Below are 27,568 nucleotides of genomic sequence, written 5' to 3'. Positions count from 1 at the left end.
TATTCCAAAAAGTGTATTTTATTACTACAGGTTTGTGGATTAGTAGCAGAGCTCGACTTTTCCTGCACTCAGTAATAATAGATCTACAAATGTTTGGTCTGAAGAATCCAAAACTGGGGGTTAAAATGTCATTTGTAATATACTTTATATATACAGATGCGTATTAAGGATATATTATATTTATATATTAATCCAAATCTTATGACTTCGTATTATATACAATATATAACAATTTGGCTTATAATAGACAGAACTGTAATATGATTATAACAGAGGGGGAGGGGCCTCTATAAGCAGGGGACTTGTAAAGCTTATTGTTTGGTCAGAAATGGCCAAAAACGCGTCGGGTGAGACATTCCATAGGGAACATGAGGACCATCTTGTATGTAATGTTGTGTTATGGTGGAACATGGCGGTACTCAGATAGTTGGGATGTTGTGGCGCACTCAGGAGGTCACATGGTGTAAATGGCGCACTTGGTCTTCTGGATCTCGCTTGGAAAGTCGGACTGTTGAAACATGCGCAGTGGCGTATGGAAACAATGGCTACAAACCTCCCCTATGACTACTGACCAAGAGTTATGGTCGCCAATATTTGTGTCACATGACCACATCTTCAGAAACACGCATGATATTATTCCTATTCTGAAATGTTGTCACATGACACAGGCCTCGGAGAAACTTGCACTCCCCCCTTAAGAAGCCCCCCATATGCCACTGAACGCACATTTGTACGGGAGTATAAAGGCCGAATTTTGTGGAAACCATAAACCTATAGTAAAGAAATAAACAAAAAAGTTACATTGTTAAACACGACTTGTTACATCTTAAAGGAGTGTGTCATTAAGAAGCATCCCTTTAAATGAAGGAATCGGTAAACCCTAATAAAACTAAGGGAGTGAATGCAATTATCTTCACTGAACAGCCCCTCAAATTGTTGATTAAAGGGTCATTATGCCTAGAGCAGGGCTGAGAGGGGGCGGAGCATGACACAGGAATTCTTTCTTTGCTTCTCTTTGAATCCGTGTCATGCTCCGCCCCCTCAGGCCCTGTACTAGGTATAATACAGTGTATCCTTTTTGCTCGGAGTGTTGATTTTAAGGGGTAAAGAAAGGCATACCCTAAATAGTTAGAAAGTCTTCTTGACCAGTCAGGAGTCTCGAGAGGGATCCCTTGACACCCTTGTAAGAAGAGCCACACAAATTAAAGCTAGCCATAAATATGAGGTATTTAAATCTAATGTTTGTGGCCCATCATAAAGGGCATTGAGCATTGTCCCATATGCCCCATTGGCACCACTGGTGGAAGATTTATTAGCATAATGGATGTGCGTCATTTTGACCCCCTGATTGGGACTTTGAAGGCAATGTACGCTTTTGAATGGAATTTTTATATATATCTATATGTTTTATGAGTTTTAGAAAAACTTCTCACATCGACTTTTATTTAAAAAATAATTAACTTTTTACGATACAGCTTCTATGTATCCTGTATAGTTCTGTCTCAGCCGATTCCGTCAGCTCAACTAAAGTGACTACTCGGCTGAAAGCTGGTCCTGTGGACCCACCTAATGTCGATCACATCTAAGTTCATAACTGTGATCGATATTAGATGGATCCTATGTGTCATAGACACGCAGGACATGATCTCAGCCGAGCCACCAGATCAGCTGAACTGACGGAATCGGCTAAGAGAGAACAATACAAGTTTAATGTATCGCAAAAAGTAAAAAAAAATATGTCAATTTGAAAGCTGTCATATTTGAAGAACTTTTTTCAGATTTGTAAATGTTGGGGTGTTAATATTTACGCAATTCTCTAATCTATTTGTGTAACATGGGAAGAGTCTGCGCTCCTCTTACCTCACTGTAAACTATAATCTTCTGCTGGATAAACCTGGAGGAAAAATGAGCAAAATAGAATTAGAAATGTTTCATTTACCGCATGCAGGGATATAAACACAGCTACTGTGTGTATATATATATATACACACACACACAGTGGTAGGCGCATGTACTAGCAGTCTGATCGTGATATTGGGTCATACGTACGTCTGATAGATGCTCGCAAAGATCCTTCTTCTTCTATAGGCTCTCCCGTTCTGCGTATAGAAAAGTGTTTTTTTAGTAATTTTTTTTTATATAGGAGCAACATATCCTACAAAACTGTATAGTGACTGGGGGCATCAACAGGGACGGGAACCCCCTAGTAGAGGACAGTGGGGGATCTAGATTAACGGAATTCAGGTGGAAGAACATTTGGTGACCAGGCTGGTGTAAATACGTGCCAGCGGCGTGGTGGAACTAGATACAAGAACAATAAGAGTATATAATGTATAGGTGATCTAAAATGATATATTATAAAGCGTATACAAATATAAAAATGATCCTTCTAAATGTAGGGTTAGTAGTAACGATAATTCCACTGCCGCAGTCATCGTCTGTTTTTACCTTTGATGCTGATTGAATTTACAACGGCATTTTCTGCCTAATGAATCAATAGAATGAAAAGAAACATAAATTAAAAATCAAAGTCAATGTGTTTTTCTTTCATTATAGTCCATTTAAAGGGACAGCGTCATGTATGGCATTTTAGTTTCATACATTTTTTTAATTGATAGAGATATTTTTATTTTTTTTAAAAACATTACCGGTGGTGGTGATATTGGAGGCGCACAAATCCTTCCTGTATTGTCTGTACAGACTGTATAACAGAGTGTCTGCACCTTATGCAAGCTGCAAAGATGTCATAGATTAATACAGTCTACAGGAAGCGCGTACAGCCCCTCCCCCAGAGATCAGGGAGTGACGGGGGAGCTGTATACAGAATCTTATCAGGGTGTATCATATGTAGTGTTATTATCCTGCCTTATATAGGCCTCCAGTAATACAATAGAGCTATCACCTGTCAATAAATCCCCCATTCTGTAATGATAATGAGATGACTCTGCTGACATAGCCTTCTAATTATCATGAGATGACTCTGATGACTACGCCTTTAATTATAATGAGATAACTGTGCTGACCTAGCCTTTTAATTATATTGAGGTGACTCTGCTGACCTAGCCTTCTAATGATAATGAGATGACTCTGATGTCTACACCCTTTAATTTTAACAAGATGACTGTGCTGACCTAGCCTTCTAATTATATTGAGATGACTCTGCTGACCCAGCCTTCTAACAATGAGATGACTCTGCTGACCTCGCCCTCTAATTATAACGAGATGACTCTGCTGACCTAGCCTTCTAATAATAATGAGATGACTCATTTGACTACACTTTCTAATAATAAAGGATTACTTTGCTAACCTTGCCCTATAATGATAATGAGATGACTCTGCAGACCCCATACTCTGATAATGAAATTACTTTGCTGACTCTGCCCTACATTGATACTTAGATGACTCTGCTGACACTGTTCCAATCTAAACAGCAAAGCTGACAAATGTGCTGCAGAAAACAGGAAATGTCAGTCTATTGAGTGTGCTCTAGTTTCCAGTGTAAAACTTAGAATGTAAAAATTTTTTTTTATGTATAGTCACATAGGAAATATTTAAAAAGCAACATAAAAGTTTTTTAAAAATAAGAACTTGATTTAAATAATCTCCAATTTTCTAATGTTACATTCCCTTTACTTTCTTGACTAAACAGTAAAAGCTCTTAGAGGAGCTGTATGGCCCATGTAGTTTTTATTGTAGTTAAAGTATGTGAATAGTGAAGGGCGCCCTCAGATGGGGCTGGGTATTTGACAAGTTGCATTATACACAATGTAGCCCCATTACATGTATTGGATTTATTCTGTAGTGTATAAATGTATAATATACGAGTCTTCAATCTCTGGACCTGCCGCTCTTTTTATACTGGATCTGCGCATATCTTGGCCTTAATAATATTCACATCTACGACAGTTCAGAATATATCATTGCTTATCCACAGCTGACAGACATTCAGATGTTTACATGGACCTGTCTCTGGGGCATCAGTCAAAACATCACTCACTCAGGATGATGAGAATTCCCAGAACAAAGAGAACACCGGCAACGGCGAGACCACCGATCCTCAGGGTTTTATAATCTAGAGAAAAAGGAAAGTGTGATGAAGTAAAGATAAAATACGAAGACACAAAATATAGTATCAGCACGTAGAAGACACAAAAGAAAATGTAAAGAACAAAGTTTTTACATTGTAAGAGCATAACTCACCTAGTAATATACGGCATTAAAACTATTATAGTGTATAGATTCTTCTATATAAGGGCAGTATTATAGTAGTTATATTCTTGTATATAGGGAGCAGTATTATAGTAGTTATATTCTTGTATATAGGGAGCAGTATTATAGTAGTTATATTCTTGTATATAGGGGCAGTATTATAGTAGTTATATTCTTGTATATAGGAGCAGTATTATAGTAGTTATATTCTTGTATATAGGAGGCAGTATTATAGTAGTTATATTCTTGTATATAGGGAGCAGTATTATAGTAGTTATATTCTTGTATATAGGGAGCAGTATTATAGTAGTTATATTCTTGTATATAGGGAGCAGTATTATAGTAGTTATATTCTTGTATATAGGAGCAGTATTATAGTAGTTATATTCTTGTATATAGGAGCAGTATTACAGTAGTTATATTCTTGTATATAGGAGCAGTATTATATTAGTTATATTCTTGTATATAGGGGCAGTATTATAGTAGTTATATTCTTGTATATACGGGCAGTATTATAGTAGTTATATTCTTGTATATAGCAGCAGTATTATAGTAGTTATATTCTTGTATATAGGGGCAGTATTATAGTAGTTATATTCTTGTATATAGGGGCAGTATTATAGTAGTTATATTCTTGTATATAGGAGCAGTATTATAGTAGTTATATTCTTGTATATAGGGGGCAGTATTATAGTAGTTATATTGTTGTATATAGGGGCAGTATTATAGTAGTTATATTCTTGTATATAGAGGCAGTATTATTGTAGTTATATTCTTGTATATAGGGGGCCGTATTATAGTAGTTATATTCTTGTATATAGGGAGCAGTATTATAGTAGTTATATTCTTGTATATAGGGGCAGTATTATAGTAGTTATATTCTTGTATATAGGAGCAGTATTATAGTAGTTATAGTCTTGTATATGGGGGCAGTATTATAGTAGTTATATTCTTGTATATAGGAACAGTATTACAGTAGTTATATTCTTGTATATAGGAGGCAGTATTATAGTAGTTATAGTCTTGTATATAGGGAGCAGTATTATAGTAGTTATATTCTTGTATATAGGGAGCAGTATTATAGTAGTTATATTCTTGTATATAGGGGCAGTATTATAGTAGTTATATTCTTGTATATAGGAGCAGTATTATAGTAGTTATATTCTTGTATATAGGAGGCAGTATTATAGTAGTTATATTCTTGTATATAGGGAGCAGTATTATAGTAGTTATATTCTTGTATATAGGGAGCAGTATTATAGTAGTTATATTCTTGTATATAGGGAGCAGTATTATAGTAGTTATATTCTTGTATATAGGAGCAGTATTATAGTAGTTATATTCTTGTATATAGGAGCAGTATTACAGTAGTTATATTCTTGTATATAGGAGCAGTATTATATTAGTTATATTCTTGTATATAGGGGCAGTATTATAGTAGTTATATTCTTGTATATACGGGCAGTATTATAGTAGTTATATTCTTGTATATAGCAGCAGTATTATAGTAGTTATATTCTTGTATATAGGGGCAGTATTATAGTAGTTATATTCTTGTATATAGGGGCAGTATTATAGTAGTTATATTCTTGTATATAGGAGCAGTATTATAGTAGTTATATTCTTGTATATAGGGGGCAGTATTATAGTAGTTATATTGTTGTATATAGGGGCAGTATTATAGTAGTTATATTCTTGTATATAGAGGCAGTATTATTGTAGTTATATTCTTGTATATAGGGGGCCGTATTATAGTAGTTATATTCTTGTATATAGGGAGCAGTATTATAGTAGTTATATTCTTGTATATAGGGGCAGTATTATAGTAGTTATATTCTTGTATATAGGAGCAGTATTATAGTAGTTATAGTCTTGTATATGGGGGCAGTATTATAGTAGTTATATTCTTGTATATAGGAACAGTATTACAGTAGTTATATTCTTGTATATAGGAGGCAGCATTATAGCAGTTATATTCTTGTATATAGGAGCAGTATTATAGTAGTTATATTATTGTATATAGGGGCAGTATTATAGTAGTTATATGCTTGTATATAGGGGGCAGTATTATAGTAGTTATATTCTTGTATATAGGGGCAGTATTATAGTAGTTATATTCTTGTATATAGGGGCAGTATTATAGTAGTTATATTCTTGTATATAGGGGGCAGTATTATAGTAGTTATATTCTTGTACATAGAGGCAAGTATTATAGTAGTTATATTCTTGTATATAGAGAGTAGTATTATAGTAGTTATATTCTTGTATATAGGGGGCAGTATTATAGTAGTTATATTCTTGTATATAGGGGAAGTATTATAGCAGTTATATTCTTGTATATAGGGAGTAGTATTATAGTAGTTATATTCTTGTATATAGGGGCAGTATTATAGTAGTTATATTCTTGTATATAGGGGGCAGTATTATAGTAGTTATATTCTTGTATATAGAGGCCAGTATTATAGTAGTTATATTCTTGTATATAGGAGCAGTATTATAGTAGTTATATTCTTGTGTATAGGGGGCAGTATTATAGTAGTTATATTCTTGTATATAGGGGCAGTATGATAGTAGTTATATTCTTGTATATAGGGGGCAGTATTATAGTAGTTATATTCTTGTGTATAGGGGGCAGTATTATAGTAGTTATATTCTTGTATATAGGGGCAGTATTATAGTAGTTATATTCTTGTATATAGGGGCAGTATTATAGTAGTTATATTCTTGTATATAGGGGGTAGTATTATAGTAGTTATATTCTTGTATATAGGAGCAGTATTATAGTAGTTATATTCTTGTATATAGGGGCAATATTATAGTAGTTATATTCTTGTATATAGGGGGCAGTATTATAGTGGTTATATTCTTGTATATAGGGGCAGTATTATAGTAGTTATAGTCTTGTAGATAGGAGCAGTATTATAGTAGTTATATTCTTGTATATAGGGGGCAGTATTATAGTAGTTATATTCCTGTATATAGGAGGCAGTATTATAGTAGTTATATTCTTGTATATAGGAGCAGTATTATAGTAGTTATATTCTTGTATATAGGAGCAGTATTATAGTGGTTATATTCTTGTATATAGGGGGCAGTATTATAGTAGTTATATTCTTGTATATAGGAGCAGTATTATAGTAGTTATATTCTTGTATATAGGGGCGGTATTATAGTAGTTATATTCTTGTATATAGGGACATTATTATAGTAGTTATATTCTTGTATATAGGAGCAGTATTATAGTAGTTATATTCTTGTATATAGTGGCAGTATTATAGCAGTTATATTCTTATATATAGGGAGCAGTATTATAGTAGTTATATTCTTGTATATAGGAGCAGTATTATAGTAGTTATATTCTTGTATATAGGAGCAGTATTATAGTGGTTATATTCTTGTATATAGGGGGCAGTATTATAGTAGTTATATTCTTGTATATAGGAGCAGTATTATAGTAGTTATATTCTTGTATATAGGGGCGGTATTATAGTAGTTATATTCTTGTACATAGGGGGCAGTATTGTAGTAGTTATATGTTGGTATTATGGGACTTAGGGGTTGAATACTTCACCAGTCATATAGTGACCTTGTGTTTCTTTCTTAGTGCTCACAATGTACTTTATGAAATGTAATACTGCCCCTATTGTTTCATGGAAACAATAGTGCTTTTGACTGAGCTATTGTTTTCATGAAAAAAACTGAAACTTTACAGAATGGAAACAAACTGAAAGAGAAGCATTGAAATCAATGGTAATGCAAATCGAAGCGATAGTTTCCCGTCAGCTTTCCGTTCATCAGTTCCTCTGACGGATGGTTGAACAGAACCGATGAACGGAACCGAATGCTGATGTGAACAGGCCCTTAAGTTTTCACCTCATCGGCGTATATTTGAAAGATTGCAGTTCCTCTAAATGATGATTATTATTTTTATGTATTTTTCTTTTTGCCTTTGTTTTTGCTTCCTGCACAGTGTTACTATTGTTACTTATGTAACTTTTTGTTTATAAATACTATCTAATACTTTCTATTAGGCGTTGCTCTTCTGTAGGCTCGCTAAACCTAAGTTCAAGGTATTGCGCACTTTTCATCTTCTGGACGTACGATTTACGTAAACGCGATATTTCCACAGTGATAGGCCTACAAACCGGACTCTATTGGCCGCAATGCACACACATCAGATGTTTTTGTGGGTCAGAATATATATATACTCAATAGTAAAAACGATTTCAGCTATCCAGAGTCATCATATGTTCACGTGTCAGGTTTTTAACCTCGCTATGTCTAATTGAAGCGTTTATTTTACTATTCACCTTAGTATATTACCGAGTAGAGTGGGAATTTGGCTTTTTTTGTCATTTGGCAAATTTGCACTGAAGTAAAATATTTTGTTTGCACCTACTGGGATCTTTCATTATTATTTTTACTCCATATTGCAGATCCTATTGCTGTGCCAACATGGTATTGTGGTGACATGCAGTTGTATTACAGCGCCGTATACTGCCGTGGGGAAGCTGCTACACCGCAATATCAGACCACAGGTGACTTCATAGCCCCCACCTCACGTCCCACATACCATCCTCCAGATTATCATTGTTAAAACACAGATAATTTTGTTCACACTGCCCCCTGTTGGTGGAGCCTGTAATTACAACTTGTATCATTAGGCTTGAATGTATGTAGCATAAAATATAGCAAAATAATAAAAAAACTAAAATATGTGTATATAACAGATCAGTAATGGAGCTTCTTACCATAGTGGAACGGGTCATGTTTTTCATTTGTATCCTCAGATTCTGAAAAAATAGAAAGGAAAATTTGGAAATGTTAATTAAATTCTATGTCTCTGATCCTGGTGAATATGTGTCTGATCCCGTTCACTATATATCTGATCCTGGTGAATATGTGTCTGATCCCGGTCACTATATATCTGATCCTGGTGAATATGTGTCTGATCCCGGTCACGATGTGTCTGATCCTGTTCACTATGTGTCTGATCCCGGTCCTGATGTGTCTGATCCCGGTCACGATGTGTCTGATCACGATCACTATGTGTCTGATCCCGATCATATGTGTCTGATGCCGGTCACTATGTGTCTGATCCCGGTCAATATGTGTCTGATCCCGGTCAATATGTGTCTGATCCCGGTCAATATGTGTCTTATCCCGGTCAATATGTGTCTGATCATGGTCAATATGTTTCTGATCCCGGTCATGATGTGTCTGATCCTAGTCACTATGTCTCTGAACCTGGTCACTATATGTCTGATCCCGGTCACTATGTGTCTAATCCTGGTCACTATATATCTGATCCCGGTCACTATGTGTCTAATCCCGGTCACTATGTCTCTGATCCTGGTGAATATGTGTCTGATCCCGGTCACTATATATCTGATCCTGGTCAATATGTGTCTGATCCCGGTCACTATATATCTGATCCTGGTGAATATGTGTCTGATCCCGGTCACGATGTGTCTGATCCTGTTCACTATGTGTCTGATCCCGGTCCTGATGTGTCTGATCCCGGTCACGATGTGTCTGATCCCGGTCACTATGTGTCTGATCCCGGTCACTATGTGTCTGATCCCGATCACTATGTGTCTGATCACGATCACTATGTGTCTGATCACGATCACTATGTGTCTGATCCCGATCATATGTGTCTGATGCCGGTCACTATGTGTCTGATCCTGGTCAATATGTGTCTGATCCCGGTCAATATGTGTCTGATCCCGGTCAATATGTGTCTGATCCCGGTCAATATGTGTCTTATCCCGGTCAATATGTGTCTGATCATGGTCAATACGTTTCTGATCCCGGTCATGATGTGTCTGATCCTAGTCACTATGTCTCTGATCCTGGTCACTATATGTCTGATCCCGGTCACTATGTGTCTAATCCTGGTCACTATATATCTGATCCCGGTCACTATGTGTCTAATCCCGGTCACTATGTCTCTGATCCTGGTCAATATGTGTCTGATCCCGGTCATTATATATCTGATCCTGGTGAATATGTGTCTGATCCCGGTCACGATGTGTCTGATCCTGTTCACTATGTGTCTGATCCCGGTCCTGATGTGTCTGATCCTGGTCACGATGTGTCTGATCCTGGTCACTATGTGTCTGATCCCGGTCGCTATGTGTCTGATCCATATGATCCTAGTCCGAACCCGGTCTCTATATATCTGATACTGGTCACGATGTGTCTGATCCTGGTCATGATGGTTGCATCTGATCCCTGTCACTATGTATGTGTCTGATCCCGGTTCACGACGGTTGCGCCTGATACTGGTCACGATGTATGTGTCTGATCCCGGTCATGACGGTTGCGTCTGATCCTGCTCACGATGTATGTGTCTGATCCCGGTCATGATGTATAAGTCTGATCACGGTATTGACGGTTGCGTCTGATCCTGGTCACGATGTATGTGTCTGATCCCGGTCACATTGGTTGTGTCTGATCCTGGTCACGATGTATGTGACTGGTCCCGGTCACGATGTATGTGTCCGATCCCGGTCACAATTTATGTGTCTGATCCTGGTCACTATGTGTCTGATCCCGGTCACTATGTGTCTGATCCCGGTCACTATGTGTCTGATCCCGGTCACTATGTGTCTGATCCCGGTCACTATGTGTCTGATCCCGGTCACTATGTGTCTGATCCTGGTCACTATGTGTCTGATCCCGAACACCATATATCTGATCCTGGTCAATATGTGTTTGATCCCGGTCACTATATATCTGATACTGGTCAATATGTGTCTGATCCCGGTCATGATGTATCTGATCCTAGTCACTATGTGTCTGATCCCGGCCATGACGGTTGCGTCTGATCCTGCTCACGATGTATGTGTCTGATCCCGGTCATGATGTATAAGTCTGATCACGGTATTGACGGTTGCGTCTGATCCTGGTCACGATGTATGTGTCTGATCCCGGTCACATTGGTTGTGTCTGATCCTGGTCACGATGTATGTGACTGGTCCCGGTCACGAAGTATGTGTCCGATCCCGGTCACAATTTATGTGTCTGATCCCGGTCACTATGTGTCTGATCCCGGTCACTATGTGTCTGATCCCGGTCACTATGTGTCTGATCCCGGTCAATATGTGTCTGATCCCGGTCATGATGTATCTGATGCTAGTCACTATGTGTCTGATCCCGGTCATGACGGTTGCGTCTGATCCTGCTCACGATGTATGTGTCTGATCCCGGTCATGATGTATAAGTCTGATCACGGTATTGACGGTTGCGTCTGATCCCGGTCACGATGTATGTGTCTGATCCCGGTCACATTGTTTGTGTCTGATCCTGGTCACGATGTATGTGACTGGTCCCGGTCACGATGTATGTGTCCGATCCCGGTCACTATATATTTGATCCTGGTCAATATTTGTCTGATCCCTGTCACTATGTGTCTGATCGATGTGTCCGATCCCGGTCTCTATATATCTGATCCTGGTCACGATGTGTCTGCTCCTGGTCACGATGGTTGCATATGATCCCGGTCACTATGTATGTGTCTAATCCCAGTCACGACGGTTGCGTCTAATCCTGGTTCACGATGTATGTGTCTGATCCCGGTCATAATGTGTCTGATCCTGGTCACTGTGTCTGATACCGGTCACTATATGTCTGATCCTGGTGAATATGTTTCTGATCCCGGTCACGATGTGTCTGATCCTGGTCACTAGGTGTCTGATCCTGGTCACTAGGTGTCTGATCCCAGTCACGATGTGTCTGATCTTGGTCACTATATATCTGATCCTGGTCACGATGTGTCTGATCCTGGTCACGATGGTTGCCTCTGATCCCGGTCACTATGTATGTGTCTGATCCCGGTCACGATGTATGTGTCTGATCCCGGTCACGATGTATGTGTCTGATCCCGGTCACGATGTATGTGTCTGATCCCGCTCACTATGTATGTGTCTGATCCCGGTCACAACGGTTGCGTCTAATTCTGGTTCACGATGTATGTGTCTGATCCCGGTCATAATGTGTCTGATACCGGTCACTATATAGAAGGAAGGAAGAAAGTAGGATCCAGCGCTGGGTGGAATTAAAATGGATTTTCTGTTCCAAGTTTAATGGAATGAATTAAAAGGAAGTCCAGTTGTATATTGTCCTGGGTGTATGAGAAGTGGAGGTGAGTGTCCTCGAGGCCTACGCGTTTCGGACGTCTGCCGCGTCCTTAAACTTGGCTGTAGTGGTTTTTGAATAGAGCGCGCTGTCAGTTTTATACTCAGTCAGCTGATTGTTGATTGCGTGTCATCGTCTGAGTTGCGTTGGACCGCAAGCCGGAAATGGTCATAAGGTTCCGTGTTGTGATCTGTCAGATCTTGTCGGTGAGTACTGATATTGTTATGGGACTTTATTGACCTGAATTAATTCGTTTATATAGTATGTTTGACCATATTTCTGACAAGTTCTAATTGTTAATAGTAGTTGTATTTTTGTTTAATTATGGCGTTTCAGATTTCTGTATGGGTGTCTGACAATCACGATGGCCGGATTGGTTGAGAACCCGGGCCTGATGTGTCTCCCAAGAACCATCATGAACGTACATATTGGAAGGTAAGTCATATATGATCATGGATTCTGCTCGTTTTTTCAAAGAATGTATATATATTATAGTTGTATTTCCTTGTCAATTATGACGGGAACGGGGGGCGTATAAATACAGGCCGTGATAGTTTGTCAGGAATATATTGGAATGACCGTTAAAGTTGAATTGTGACTGGTATTGTTGTGTTAATGATAGGGTATATTTGAGAACTGTAGGTATGGTACTATGTGGCAACGCGCTCTATATGTAAGATGAGGATCTTGTGGGGAAAGTGCAGGAAGGACACAACTGAATCTCTACGGGGATTCGGGAACATGTAATGGGGACAAGACTGGGTGGTGTGTTAATAAAAGAGTGTACATGACAAAAAGCATATGTTATGCATGCATCACTTGGTGGGATTGTGTACCTTGAATGACATTGCGTGGTTAGTTAATTTTTAATAATTAATGAGCCTTGACTCGGTTCTATGTTGTGCTCATGTATGACTAGTAATGCTTTTTTACATAATGACTATTTAGTATAGATACATTAGTTCTTTTCTTAGGTTTAAGCCTTTTGGGTACCTTGTATTGAGTCTGTATATCCAGTAGGCTTCCCTGAGATGGGTTTTGTGTTTTATGTCACCTCCCCGTTTACAGGGATGAATCTTTTCAATGGCGTAACAGCGGAAAGATTTGGTGGATCTATGATGTTGGGAAATAAAATGCTTGGATGCATTTGATGTATTCAAAATATTCTCGTTTCTACAATCCACACCACACTGGAGTGTGAAAGGTGAGCTGGAGGTTCCCTCCCCAGTTTCTATTTTGTTCACCGGTCACTATATGTCTGATCCTGGTGAATATGTTTCTGATCCCGGTCACGATGTGTCTGATCCTGGTCACTAGGTGTCTGATCCCAGTTACGATGTGTTTGATGTTGGTCACTATATATCTGATCCTGGTCACGATGTGTCTGATCCTGGTCACGATGGTTGCCTCTGATCCTGGTCACTATGTATGTGTCTGATCCCGGTCACGATGGTTGCGTCTGATCCTGGTCACGATGTATGTGTCTGATCCCGGTCACGACTGTTGTGTTTGATCCTGGTCACGATGTATGTGTCTGATCCCGGTCACGATGTATGTGCCTGATCCCGGTCACGATGTATAAGTCTGATCACGGTCACAACGGTTTTGCCTGATCCTGGTCACGATGTATGTGTCAGATCCCGGTCATGATGTATGTGTCTGATCCCGGTCACAATGTGTGTCTGATCCCGGTCACAATGTGTGTCTGATCCCGGTCACAATCGTTGTGTCTGATCCCGGTCACGATGTATGTGTCTGTTCCCAATCACGACGGTTGCGTCTGATACTGGTCACGATGTATGTGTTTGATCCCAGTCATGATGGTTGCGTCTGATCCCGGTCACGATGGTTGCTTCTGATCCCAGTCACAATAGTTGTGTCTGATCCCGGTCACTATGTATGTGTCTGATCTCAGTTGCTATATCTTTCAGAGTGAGATCCTTTTGGAACAATTACATATTTGTGTGATTTGGTGGAGAACGTGTAAATCTGCTACTGAAAGGAGGTTCCTTGTCTTATGTCAATAAAGCATCAAAATATAATGAAAGGTTCTGCAACTTTCTAACATCCTCAGTGTATCAATTCCTCACCATTTGCATAATCTCTGCTCCCAGTTAGGCTGGGTTCACACGTGGCGGAATTTCACTAAAATTCCGCTGCGGACACTCCGCAGCGTTAATCCGCAGCGGTGCCGTTTGTCCATTGACTTACACTTTAATTTAGCAGTGTTCGTTTAGACGAGGCGTAAAATTCCGCTGCGGAGCATAGGCTGCGGAGCGGAATTTGGTGTCCGCAGCATGCTCTGTCTGTTGCGGAGCAGTGGCGGACTCATGGCGGAATTTCTCCATTGACTTCAATGGAGAGTCAAAATTCCGCAATGAAGTCCGCAGATCTTATGTGTGCTGCGGAGCGTATTGGTTTTACTACCATGACATTTCTTCATTCTGGCTGGACCTATGTATTTCTAGGTCTACAGCCAGACTGAAGAAGTCAATGGGGCTCCCGTAATGACGGGAGCGTTGCTAGGAGACGTCTGTAAATAGTCACTGTCCAGGGTGCTGAAAGAGTTAAGCGATCGGCAGTAACTGTTTCTGCACCCGGGACAGTGACTACCGATCTCAATATACATGTATCTGTAAAAAAACATATAAGTTCATACTTACCGAGAACTCCCTGCGTCTGTCTCCAGTCCGGCCTCCCAGGATGACGTTTCAGTCTAAGTGACGGCTGCAGCCAATCACAGGCCAAGCACAGGCTGCAGCGGTCACATGGACTGGCGCGTCATCCAGGGAGGTCGGGCTGGATGCCGAAAGAGGGACGCGTCACCAAGACAACGGCCGGTAAGTATGAAAATCGTTTACTTTCACTAGGGAAAGTGCTGTCCCTTCTCTCTATCCTGCACTGATAGGGAGAAGGGAAGCACTTTTCCCGCAGTCCGCAGCAGCTAGTCCGCATCAATGTACTGCACATTTTGTGCAGATCCGCAGCAGAATCTGCAACGCAGATTCTGTGCGGCATTGATGCGGACAGTTGCGGAGGAAATCCGCCACGTGTGGTCATGCCCTTAGTGAAGAGCATTCTTGTTTACATCCGAAGGCTATAAACCTGTACAGATCTAATACTTCTCACAGCTGATGGTTTGTTAGAAATGTATCTAGCATAGACAATCCTCTGTGAGGTAAAGATGTTGGACTCCAGAATTCAACATTTTATCTGCACTGATACATTGCAACAAACGATCAGAACAGGAGAGAGATTTGTTCTGCTGATGTGTTTAGCTCACAGAGGATTTTCTGGCTTGGATGCAATTGTTACAAACCATCAGCTGTAAGAATTATTAGCTCTGTACAGGCTTACAGACTCTAAATGAAATATAAGAATGTTTTCATTCACTGACAGCAAGCAGAGATTTTGAAAATAGTAAAGAATTGAAAAACAAAGGTTATTAGACAGTTGCAGAACTTCTCATTACACAAAAAATTTTTTTTTTTACAGATCGGACTGGCCCTTTGAAATATTGTTAATTCACCCTGTATAATATCAGTCACGCATTTTATTACCATTCGCTTTTGGGAAGATAATAAAACCTGTATACAATAGTAAACACTTACCCAACGCTGCTGTGATCACAACTGAGCAGCAGAAGACGAAGAGGGAAGCCTCCATGTTAAGGCTGTGGTGGAAAAAGAGGAAAGTAGTCAGCGACTATAGTACTGCAGAAATGATCAGATTACCTCTAACTCAAAATTGTGGGCAAAAAGGAAAATACCAGGGAATGCTGCAGCAGGTGTGACCACGACTTCTGCCCAGATCAGGTGGAATACTTTCTACACCACTAGCTTCAAAGGGTAAGTAAACTTATTAACCATATTTTATAGCTAAAATGCATCTAAAAGTAAAGCAATTTTGCAAAAAATCTTCATAAAAAAATTCTCCTATCACTTCATGTACACAGCTCCTATGCAGACCTATGGTTACCCAAAGTTACAGACTAGACACAAACCCTGTGTAATTTAATACTATAGTCATGTGTTCCTCCCCTTTTATCTGCTTCCCCTTGATACAGACTGTAAAAAAGGGAGCAGTATTATAGTAGTTATATTCTTGTATATAGGGGGCAGTATTATAGTAGTTATATTCTTGTATATAGGGACAGTATTATAGTAGTTATATTCTTGTATATAGGGAGCAGTATTATAGTAGTTATATTCTTGTATATAGGAGGCAGTATTATAGTAGTTATATTCTTGTATATAGGGGCAGTATTATAGTAGTTATATTCTTGTATATAGGGGCAGTATTATAGTAGCATTATTCTTGTATATAGGGGGCAGTATTATAGTAGTTATATTCTTGTATGTAGGGAGCAGTATTATAGTAGTTATATTCTTGTATATAGGGGCAGTATTATAGTAGTTATATTCTTGTATATAGGGAGCAGTATTATAGTAGTTATATTCTTGTATATAGGGAGCAGTATTATAGTAGTTATATTCTTGTATATAGGGGCAGTATTATAGTAGTTATATTCTTGTATATAGGGGGCAGTATTATAGTAATTATATTCTTGTATATAGGAGCAGTATTATAGTAGTTATATTCTTGTATATAGGAGCAGTATTGTAGTAGTTATATTCTTGTATATAGCAGCAGTATTATAGTAGTTATATTCTTGTATATAGGGGGCAGTATTATAGTAGTTATATTCTTGTATATAGGAACAGTATTATAGTGGTTATATTCTTTTATATAGAGGCAGTGTTATAGTAGTTATATTCTTGTATATAGGGGCAGTATTATAGTAGTTATATTCTTGTATATAGGGGCGGTATTACAGTAGTTATATTCTTGTATATAGGGGGGCAGTATTATAGTAGTTATATTCTTGTATATAGGGGGCATTATTATAGTAGTTATATTCTTGTATATAGGAGGCAGTATTATAGAAGTTATATTCTTGTATATAGGGGCAGTATTATAGTAGTTATATTCTTGTATATAGAGGCAGTATTAAAGTAGTTATATTCTTGTATATAGAGGCAGTATTATAGTAGTTATATTTTTGTATATAGGAGCAGTATTATAGTAGTTATATTCTTGTATATAGAAGCAGTATTATAGTAGATATATTCTTGTATATAGGGAGCAGTATTATAGTAGTTATATTCTTGTATACAGGAGCAGTATTATAGTAGTTATATTCTTGTATATAGGGGACAGTATTATAGTAGTTATATTCTTGTATATAGGGACAGTATTATAGTAGTTATAGTCTTGTATATAGGGAGCAGTATTATAGTAGTTATATTCTTGTATATAGCAGGCAGTATTATAGTAGTTATATTCTTGTATATAGGGGCAGTATTATAGTAGTTATATTCTTGTATATAGGAGCAGTATTATAGTAGTTATATTCTTGTATATAGGAGGAGTATTATAGTAGTTATATTCTTGTATATAGGACCAGTATTATAGTAGTTATATTCTTGTATATAGGGACAGTATTATAGTAGTTATATTCTTGTATATAGAGGCAGTATTATAGTAGTTATATTCTTGTATATAGGAGCAGTATTATAGTAGTTATATTCTTGTATATAGCAGGCAGTATTATAGTAGTTATATTCTTGTATATAGCAGGCAGTATTATAGTAGTTATATTCTTGTATATAGGGACAGTATTATAGTAGTTATATTCTTGCATATAAGGGGGCAATATTATAGTAGTTATATTCTTGTATATAGGGGGCAGTATTATAGTAGTTATATTCTTGTATATAGGAGCAGTATTATAGTAGTTATATTCTTGTATATAGAGGGGCAGTATTATAGTAGTTATATTCTTGTATATAGGGGGAGTATTAGGGTATGTGCACACACACTAATTACGTCCGTAATTGACGGACGTATTTCGGCCGAAAGTACCGGACCGAACACAGTGCAGGGAGCCGGGCTCCTAGCATCATAGTTATGTACGACGCTAGGAGTCCCTGCCTCGCTGCGGGACAACTGTCTCGTACTGAAAACAGGATTACAGTACGGGACAGTTGTCCTGCAGCGAGGCAGGGACTCCTAGCATCGTACATAAGTATGATGCTAGGAGCACGGCTCCCTGCACTGTGTTCGGTCCACTACTTGCGGCCGAAATACGTCAGTCAATTACGGACGTAATTAGTGTGTGTGCACATACCCTTATAGTAGTTATATTCTTATATATAGGGGCAGTATTATAGTAGTTATATTCTTGTATATAGGAGCAGTATTATAGTAGTTATATTCTTGTATATAGGGGCAGTATTATAGTAGTTATATTCTTGTATATAGAAGCAGTATTATAGTAGTTATATTCTTGTATATAGGGGGCAGTATTATAGTAGTTATATTCTTGTATATAGGAGCAGTATTATAGTAGTTATATTCTTGTATATAGGGAGCAGTATTATAGTAGTTATATTCTTGTATATAGGGAGCAGTATTATAGTAGTTATATTCTTGTATATAGGGGGCAGTATTATAGTAGTTATATTCTTGTATATAGGAGCAGTATTATAGTAGTTATATTCTTGTATATGGGGGCAGTATTATAGTAGTTATATTCTTGTGTATAGGGGCAGTATTATAGTAGTTATATTGTTGTATATAGGGGCAGTATTATAGTAGTTATATTCTTGTATATAGGAAGCACTACTATAGTAGTTATATTCTTGTATATAGGAGCAGTATTATAGTAGTTATATTGTTGTATATAGGGGCAGTATTATAGTAGTTATATTGTTGTATATAGGGGCAGTATTATAGTAGTTATATTCTTGTAAATAGGAAGCACTACTATAGTAGTTATATTCTTGTATATAGGAGCAGTATTATAGTAGTAATATTCTTGTATATAGGGGCAGTATTATAGTAGTTATATTCTTGTATATAGGGGGCAGTATTATAGTAGTTATATTCTTGTATATAGGGGGCAGTATTATAGTAGTTATATTCTTGTATATAGGGGACAGTATTATAGTAGTTATATTCTTGTATATAGGGGCAGTATTATAGTAGTTATATTCTTGTATATATGGGCAGTATTATAGTAGTTCTATTCTTGTATATAGGGGCATTATTATAGTAGTTATATTCTTGTATATAGGAGCAGTATTATAGTAGTAATATTCTTGTATATAGGAGGCAGTATTAGGCTGGGTTCACACGTGGCGGAATTTCACTTAAATTCCGCTGCGGACACTCCGCAGCGTTAATCCGCAGCGGAGCCGTTTGTCCATTGACTTACACTTTAATTTAGCAGTGTTCGTTTAGACGAGGCGTAAAATTCCGCTGCGGAGCATAGGCTGCGGAGCGGAATTTGGTGTCCGCAGCATGCTCTGTCTGTTGCGGAGCAGTGGCGGACTCATGGCGGAATTTCTCCATTGACTTCAATGGAGATTCTAAATTCCGCAATGAAGTCCGCAGCTGTCATGCACATGTCATGTGTGCTGCGGATGTGTCTTGCTTTTTTGACATGACATTTCTTCATTCTGGCTGGACCTATGTATTTCTAGGTCTTCAGCCAGACTGAGGAAGTCAATGGGGCTCCCGTAATGACGGGAGCGTTGCTAGGAGACGTCTGTAAATAGTCACTGTCCAGGGTGCTGAAAGAGTTAAGCGATCGGCAGTAACTGTTTCTGCACCCTGGACAGTGACTACCGATCCCAATATACAGCAACCTGTAAAAAAATAGAAGTTCATACTTACCGAGAACTCCCTGCTTCTGTCTCCAGTCCGGCCTCCCAGGATGACGTTTCAGTCTAAGTGACGGCTGCAGCCAATCACAGGCTAATAACAGGCTGCAGCGGTCACATGGACTGCCGCGTCATCCAGGGAGATCGGGCTGGATGCCGAAGGAGGGACGCGTCACCAAGACAACGGGCGGTAAGTATGAATTTCTTTGACTTTCACAAGGGAAAGTGCTGTCCCTTCTCTCTATCCTGCACTGAATAGGGAGAAGGGAAGTACTTTTACCGCAGTCCGCAGCAGCTAGTCCGCATCAATTTACTGCACATTTTGTGCAGATCCGCAGCAGAATCTGCAACGCAGATTCTGTGCGGCATTGATGCGGACAGTTGCGGACGAAATCCGCCACGTGTGGTCATGCCCTTATAGTAGTTATATTCTTGTATATAGGGGTAGTATTATAGTAGTTATATTCTTGTATATAGGAGCAGTATTATAGTTGTTATATTCTTGTATATAGGAGCAGTATTATAGCAGTTATATTCTTGTATATAGGGGCAGTATTATAGTAGTTATATTCTTGTATATAGGGGGCAGTATTATAGTAGTTATATTCTTGTATATAGAGGGCAGTATTATAGTAGTTATATTCTTGTATATAGGGAGCAGTATTATAGTAGTTATATTCTTGTATATAGAGGGCAGTATTATAGTAGTTATATTCCTGTATATAGGGGGCAGTATTATAGTAGTTATAGTCTTGTATATAGGGAGCAGTATTATAGTAGTTATATTCTTGTATATAGGCGGCAGTATTATAGTAGTTATATTCTTGTATATAGGAGCAGTATTATAGTAGTTATATTCTTGTATATAGGAGCAGTATTATAGTAGTTATATTCTTGTATATAGGAGGCAGTATTACAGTAGTTATATTCTTATATATAGGGGGCGGTATTATAGTAGTTATATTCTTATACATAGGGGGCTGTAATGTAGTAGTTGTTTTTTGGGTTTTTTTCTACACAGAGAATAGGTGATTGCTGTTTCCCATAAAATCTGAATTAGTTGATCTATCCTGAGCTGTTATGAAAGGGATATTTAGAGTTCAAAAATAAATCAAACAATAATAATCTAATTTTAAAATCTCATTTATATTACATATTTTCTCTATAAGGACTGACTACAGTACCATTTATGGTGATCTCAATTTTGTTTTATTTATTTTTTCCATGATTATAGACATGAATATTAGTCCCTCTAATAGGAACATGTTCTGATACTACAACTCCCAGCATGCTTTGACATCTGCAGGTCCTTCGCTAATAACAAAGACTGGTATAGTAGTAAAGTGTCTGATTTGTTCCGTGTCGAGTCTCCTGTAGTTTTGCTCTTAGGGCATGACCACACATGGCGGAATTCCTCCGCAACTGTCCGCATCAATGCCGCACAGAATCTGCGTTGCAGATTCTGCAGCGGATCTGCACAAAATGTGCAGAAAATTGATGCGGACTGGCCGCTGCGGACTGCAGGAAAAGTGCTTCTCTTCTCCCTATTCAGTGCAGGATAGAGAGAAGGGACAGCACTTTCCCTAGTGAAAGTAAACGATTTTCATACTTACCGCCCGTTGTCTTGGTGACGCGTCCCTCTTTCGGCATCCAGCCCGACCTCCCTGGATGACGCTCCAGTCCATGTGACCGCTGCAGCCTGTGCTTGGCCTGTGATTGGCTGCAGCCGTCACTTACACTGAAACGTCATCCTGGGAGGCCGGACTGTAGACAGACGCAGGGAGTTCTCGGTAAGTATGAACTTATATTTTTTTTACAGATACATGTATATTGAGATCGGTAGTCACTGTCCCGGGTGCAGAAACAGTTACTGCCGATCGCGTAACTCTTTCAGCACCCTGGACAGTGACTATTTACTGACGTCTCCTAGCAACGCTCCCGTCATTACGGGAGCCCCATTGACTTCCTCAGTCTGGCTGTAGACCTAGAAATACATAGGCCCAGCCAGAATGAAGAAATGTCATGGTAGTAAAAACAATACGCTCCGCAGCACACATAAGATCTGCGGACTTCATTGCGGAATTTTGACTCTCCATTGAAGTCAATGGAGAAATTCCGCCATGAGTCCGCAACCAGTCCGCCACTGCTCCGCAACAGACAGAGCATGCTGCGGACACCAAATTCCGCTCCGCAGCCTATGCTCCGCAGCGGAATTGTACGCATCGTGTAAACGAACACTGCTAAATTAAAGTGAAAGTCAATGGAGAAACGGCTCCGCTGCGGATTAACGCTGCGGAGTGTCCGCAGCGGAATTTAAGTGAAATTCCGCCATGTGTGAACCCGCCCTAATCATCCCCGGAGATACAATGTCTGATCTTCGTGTTGTAGAAATATCTCTTGTAATTTGCCAAAACCCCGGCGTCCTTTTATTTGTCTTTGTCCGAAGTCAAAGTTTCACAGACTCGTCCTCAATATCACAATCGCAGTCCTGTCATGTCTATAAAGCTTAAGCATTGTACAATAATTATTTTTTCGTTTTGCACCAGTTACAGCTTCTCAAAACTAGTGGACAGGCTTAGCAGAAGGGGCGGCGCCATCCATGGGACGCCAAATTTTTAAAAATTTCCACTAAAAACTGGTTTCAATTATAGCGGAAATCTTCGCCAGCTCGCAGCTTTTAATAAATTTGTCGCATCTTACCCCTGTGGGCCTTAGACTGAGACTGTCCTATGAAATCTGCCGCTTTGTGCTTCATTCCGTGTACCATTTTCAAGATCTCCACTTTAACCAAGTCTTGCTCACAGCTGGAGGTTTGCTACAATTGTTTCCAGTACCTCTCTCTCTCCTGTCCTGATAGTTTGTTACATTGTATCAGTCTTTTTAGCTGACAGTGCATTGTCTAGACTGAATACAAGTGTAACAAACCCTCAGCTGTGCGAAGTATTAGGTCAGGACGACTACTGACAGCAAGCAAAATATGTGAACCTTTGAGTTAAAATAAAGCAATACTTAGGATTTATTAAGTAATAACCTTTATTTATTTTTAAAGTAAATGTAGTGTTCTCTGAAAGGCTTAGATACATCGGTTCAGCAGACAGTATCACACATGCTAGGATTAGATACATCGGCTCAGCAGACAGTATCACGCATGATAGGATTAGATACATTGGCTCAGGAGACAGTATCACACATGATAGGATTAGATACATCGGCTCAGCAGACAGTATCACACATGATCGGATTAGATATATGGCTCAGCAGACAGTATCACACATGATAGGATTAGATACATTGACTCAGCAAACAGTATCATACATGGTAGGATTAGGTACATCGGCTCAGCAGACAGTATCACACATTATAGGATTAGATACAACAGCTCAGCAGAAAGTATCACACATGATAGGATTAGATACACAGCTCAGCAAACAGTATCACACATGATAGGATTAGATACACAGCTCAGACAGTATCACACATGCTAGGATTAGATACACAGCTCAACAGACAGTATCACACATGATAGGATTAGATACACAGCTCAGCAGACAGTATCACACATGATAGGATTAGATACACAGCTCAGCAGACAGTATCACATAGGATTAGATACACAGCTCAGCAGACAGTATCACACATGATGGTATTAGATACATAGTCTCAGCAGACAGTATCATACATGATGGGATTAGATACTGAAGCTCAGCAGACCGTATCACACATGATAGGATTAGATATATGGCTCAGCAGACAGTATCACACATGCTAGGATTAGATACATAGCTCAGCAGACAGTATCACACATGATAGGATTAGATACACAGCTCAGGAGACAGTATCACACATGATAGGATTAGATACAGCGGCTCAGCAGACAGTATCACGCATGATAGGATTAGATATACTGGCCTAGCAGATAGTATCACAAATGAGAGGCTTAGATACACTATCCCAGCAAATAGTATCACACGATAAGTTTAGATACACAGCTTAGCAGACAGTAGGACACATGATAGTCTTAGATACACCAGACATAGTAGTTGTTCTGTACAGTTGAGGACTGGACCCCACTCGGTTTCCCCTGCCGGTTCTCCAGGCCGCTCAGTAATGAATATATATAGAATTTGGCAGTGACTCCGGTTTTATATTTATATCAGCTCGTTCCTTGTACAGAATGTTTGCCCTTCCTTCTCCTCCAGAACGAGATGTCTCCGACTTTCCTGCTCTCCACTTTACAGAAAGAGAAATCCATAGGTGAATCCAAAGAAAACCGCCGATCATACGCTGGGAACCCACATTGTCCAGCAAGTGTCATCTATGGCGAGCGCCCAATTCATTAAAATACCCCATAAACCCTCCGGGTGGTACCTGCTCCAAGTACATTCAGGGTTCACCAGTTATACAAAACAGCTGCTCCTTGTCCTGACTAGAGTTACTTCAGGTCTTCTACTCCAGTCACATCCAGAGCTGTATTCACTATGCTGACAGACACTCCACTAACAACTCAACTGATCTTCTATAATGCCCCGTGACCAATGAAATGGGTAAACACTACACCTCCTACAATTCAACGCAGCAGGGAAAACTACAAATAGACACTGAATCAGCAGGGACTGCAGAGAGATATGAGGCCTTGCAGCTTGAGCGCTAACAGTAAACCAGCAGAAGTATAAATAGCTATGAACATAGTAGCACCAGGGCCTCACATCTCGCTGCTGCCCCCTGTTGGATAAGTATCTGTAAAGTACAATATATGCTCTGCTGTGTTGCATTGTGACAGATGTAGGGTTCATACTGCTTTATACCTAGACATCATGTTTGCTGCAAGGGGAGTTCCACTGGTGCCAGGGCATGATATGAAAGGAGATGTAGCAGAGATGAATATGTCATTTGGCACAAAATGTTGCCATTTCCGTATGTGCTATCATTAGTGTTATATAAGACAAACTCAGCTCTGCTACATTGGTAGGACACTGGGCATTGAATTGCAATGTCAAACCTCTGTATAAACGCCCTGAAATGACTCGCACCTTCTCCTCCCCCTGCTGTGCACATATGGAAAGAATTAGTGGGAAAAGTTACAGCGTTAAGTACTTGGCACTGGAAAAATTCCGCAGCAGCCGCCTGACGTGCAGCCGACCACCCCAGAAAACCGGGACATGGTCGGAGCCAGTGAAGTCATAATATGGCGCATAAGTGCGAAGCTAAAACACAAAATATTCCGATGCATCGCGTTGTAGACTCACCCACATTTGGCGGTTGTCGTGCGGTTATCGGCGACTTATCGAAAGAAACGGGTCGTGGAAATGTTCCCAAAACTACGACTATTGACGGCCTGACTGTAAAAGCTGCAATCATCCAATAGATGCGGTTCTTCCCCTTGAAATCCATAGGGGGGGGGTTGCAAAATGGCGTAACACTACAGATTTAGGGCTGCAGCACTAAATCTGACCATAACTCACTCGCCTATAACATTGTCAGGGGTCCTATTAGGCTTCTGACCCCATAAAAGGGGGGTCCCTCTCAACAGCAGGTTCATGCATTACACAAAGAACCCATTGATTTCATTAGAGACGCAGTAATGTTTCCTTTTCCATCATCTAATCCTTGGGGGTCCCCACAATCCACTAACAGGGTCTGTACCAACCGGACACCCCCTATAGAACACGCTGACCCTGGGTGAACCTATGGCTTTATATAAGGGAATTGCCTGTGTAGCAATCCCCTAATATAATCCTATTACAATAGATATAATATAATTACTATAATGTGGCGTAATACAATATAATATACAATATAGTGGAATATAACCAGAGGGTTAACATGGAGCTTATGGGCCCCAATGCAAAATCTGGGCCCCCTCCCACCATGTGTCATTTATAATATTGGTAACTGCTGTTGTGGTGGAGGGGCCCTGGGCCCCTTTGGGCTCTTGGCAGAGTGATTCTACAACTATCGTCCCCTGCCCCCCCCCCCCCCCTCCCTTCTATTGGGAACTTATTAGGAAATTGCTTAATATTCAAACAAGAATTCAACTCGCTCTAAATACGACTTAGCTAACAGTATATATAACATACAGATGTAGCAGAGCTGAGTTTGTGGTTAGGGTAGTATCACCGTGTATTTTCTACCAACATTTTTATCTTGACTCCGACACAGCTGAATAACAAATTCATCTCTGCTACATCTGTGCCTGACGCCACAATTGTACTATTTATCGTATAACGCAACGTGATCTGACATTTCCATAGTAACAGCGCACAACCTCCCCCACAGATTGTAGAACTGTATTGTGCTCCACTATCTGCAGCGGTCCGGCGGTTGCAGAACTACAACTCCCAGCATGCACCGACCGCCGCAGACAGAAGCTGTGGACTTTGTATTGATTGTTTGTCGTTACATTGTTGCAAGTTAAAAACAAAAAAAAGTTTACAAAGTTTCAACCCAAGATGTAAATAGGATTTCTGCACAAAAAAAGTTTCTCACCAAGGCCGTCTAACACCAGGGGGTCTCCTGTCAGTTGCCTCCAGGTTCTGGGTGGGTGTCAGTGGGTGACTGTGTGCCCTGAGCTCGCTCTGCCCTATGAGACACACACAAGTGATTCTGTTTACACTTTCCTAAATTCACCCCCTGTCCCTGCAGGCTCCTCCTCTGCCCCCCACATCCTCCCCCTGTCCCTCTCTGCTTATGTGCGGCTCAGGCCCCCCTCTTGCTGCTGATGTCTGTCTCTTTCTTGCCTGTCTGTCTCTGTTTTGCCCTATTTGGCGTTATCTGCGGCTCACAGCCCCTGTGTCGCTCTCTGTTTATCTCGCTCTCTTGACTATCTATATTCCACTCTCTCGAATTCCTTTCCTTGGATGTTTTTCGTGTAGGTTCTCCTCTAAGAAGAAGCACACAAGGATCACATGCTGCGCGCTGCTAATCCGAACAATGGCAGACTGTGTCCATTTAAATGCCCCCCCCCCCCCAAAAAAAAAATTATCCAAAATTCCCCAGTAAATATAAGCACTTGAGTCGGCCTCTTCTGTTGAGTTATTAAACATTTAGCTCTGACCTTTCTTACTTATATCTGTTTCAAGGAAAGTTGGGTGAGAACCCAACTTTGCCGGATTCCTGAAGAACTAATGTTCCTAGTCAGGATGTAAGATCGGATCTGAAATATTTAATTGATAGTTTAATGGACTGATACACTGTGTTATGTCTGGTGCCTGGTGATAAAACATAGAACACTAAAGAGAGAATCCATGTGTCATGCTCCGCCCCCTCAGCGCCTGCACTAGACATATCGCAGTGCATCTGATTTGCCTAAAGTGTTCCCATAAGTAGATTGCGCCTTCTAAAATTTGTGGAACCATATAAGTTGTCATCCGGCTTTCCCAATTTACTACAGTGAGATCTTTGTATTTCATTGAAGTGGACTGATCATTTAAGACATGGGGGCCGTGTTAAAGGGCCCACAACCGAAAAGATCTCTCTGCCTGCCCCTGGTC

The 27,568-nt window shown here is 39.6% G+C and overlaps 1 protein-coding gene across 1 annotated transcript; it reads right to left on the bottom strand.

Moving 5' to 3' along the window:
• On the bottom strand, positions 1–26,701 carry LOC142662299 (phospholemman-like). The gene is made up of 8 exons (XM_075840445.1): positions 26,565–26,701; positions 15,963–16,024; positions 8,961–9,002; positions 3,998–4,072; positions 2,449–2,485; positions 2,050–2,099; positions 1,861–1,894; positions 1–771 (listed from the first exon to the last, which is right to left on the bottom strand). Exons 2-7 carry the CDS (start codon positions 16,015–16,017, stop codon positions 1,872–1,874), a joined length of 282 nt encoding a protein of 93 aa, XP_075696560.1. The 5' UTR covers positions 16,018–16,024; positions 26,565–26,701; the 3' UTR covers positions 1–771; positions 1,861–1,871.
• Positions 26,702–27,568: the final 867 nt, after the last annotated feature.

The sequence above is a fragment of the Rhinoderma darwinii genome, chromosome 10 (assembly GCF_050947455.1).
Source record: "Rhinoderma darwinii isolate aRhiDar2 chromosome 10, aRhiDar2.hap1, whole genome shotgun sequence".
NCBI lineage: Eukaryota > Metazoa > Chordata > Amphibia > Anura > Rhinodermatidae > Rhinoderma > Rhinoderma darwinii.
Note: the sequence above shows the minus strand (reverse complement) of the source record. Positions and strands in the feature narration are given on the sequence as shown.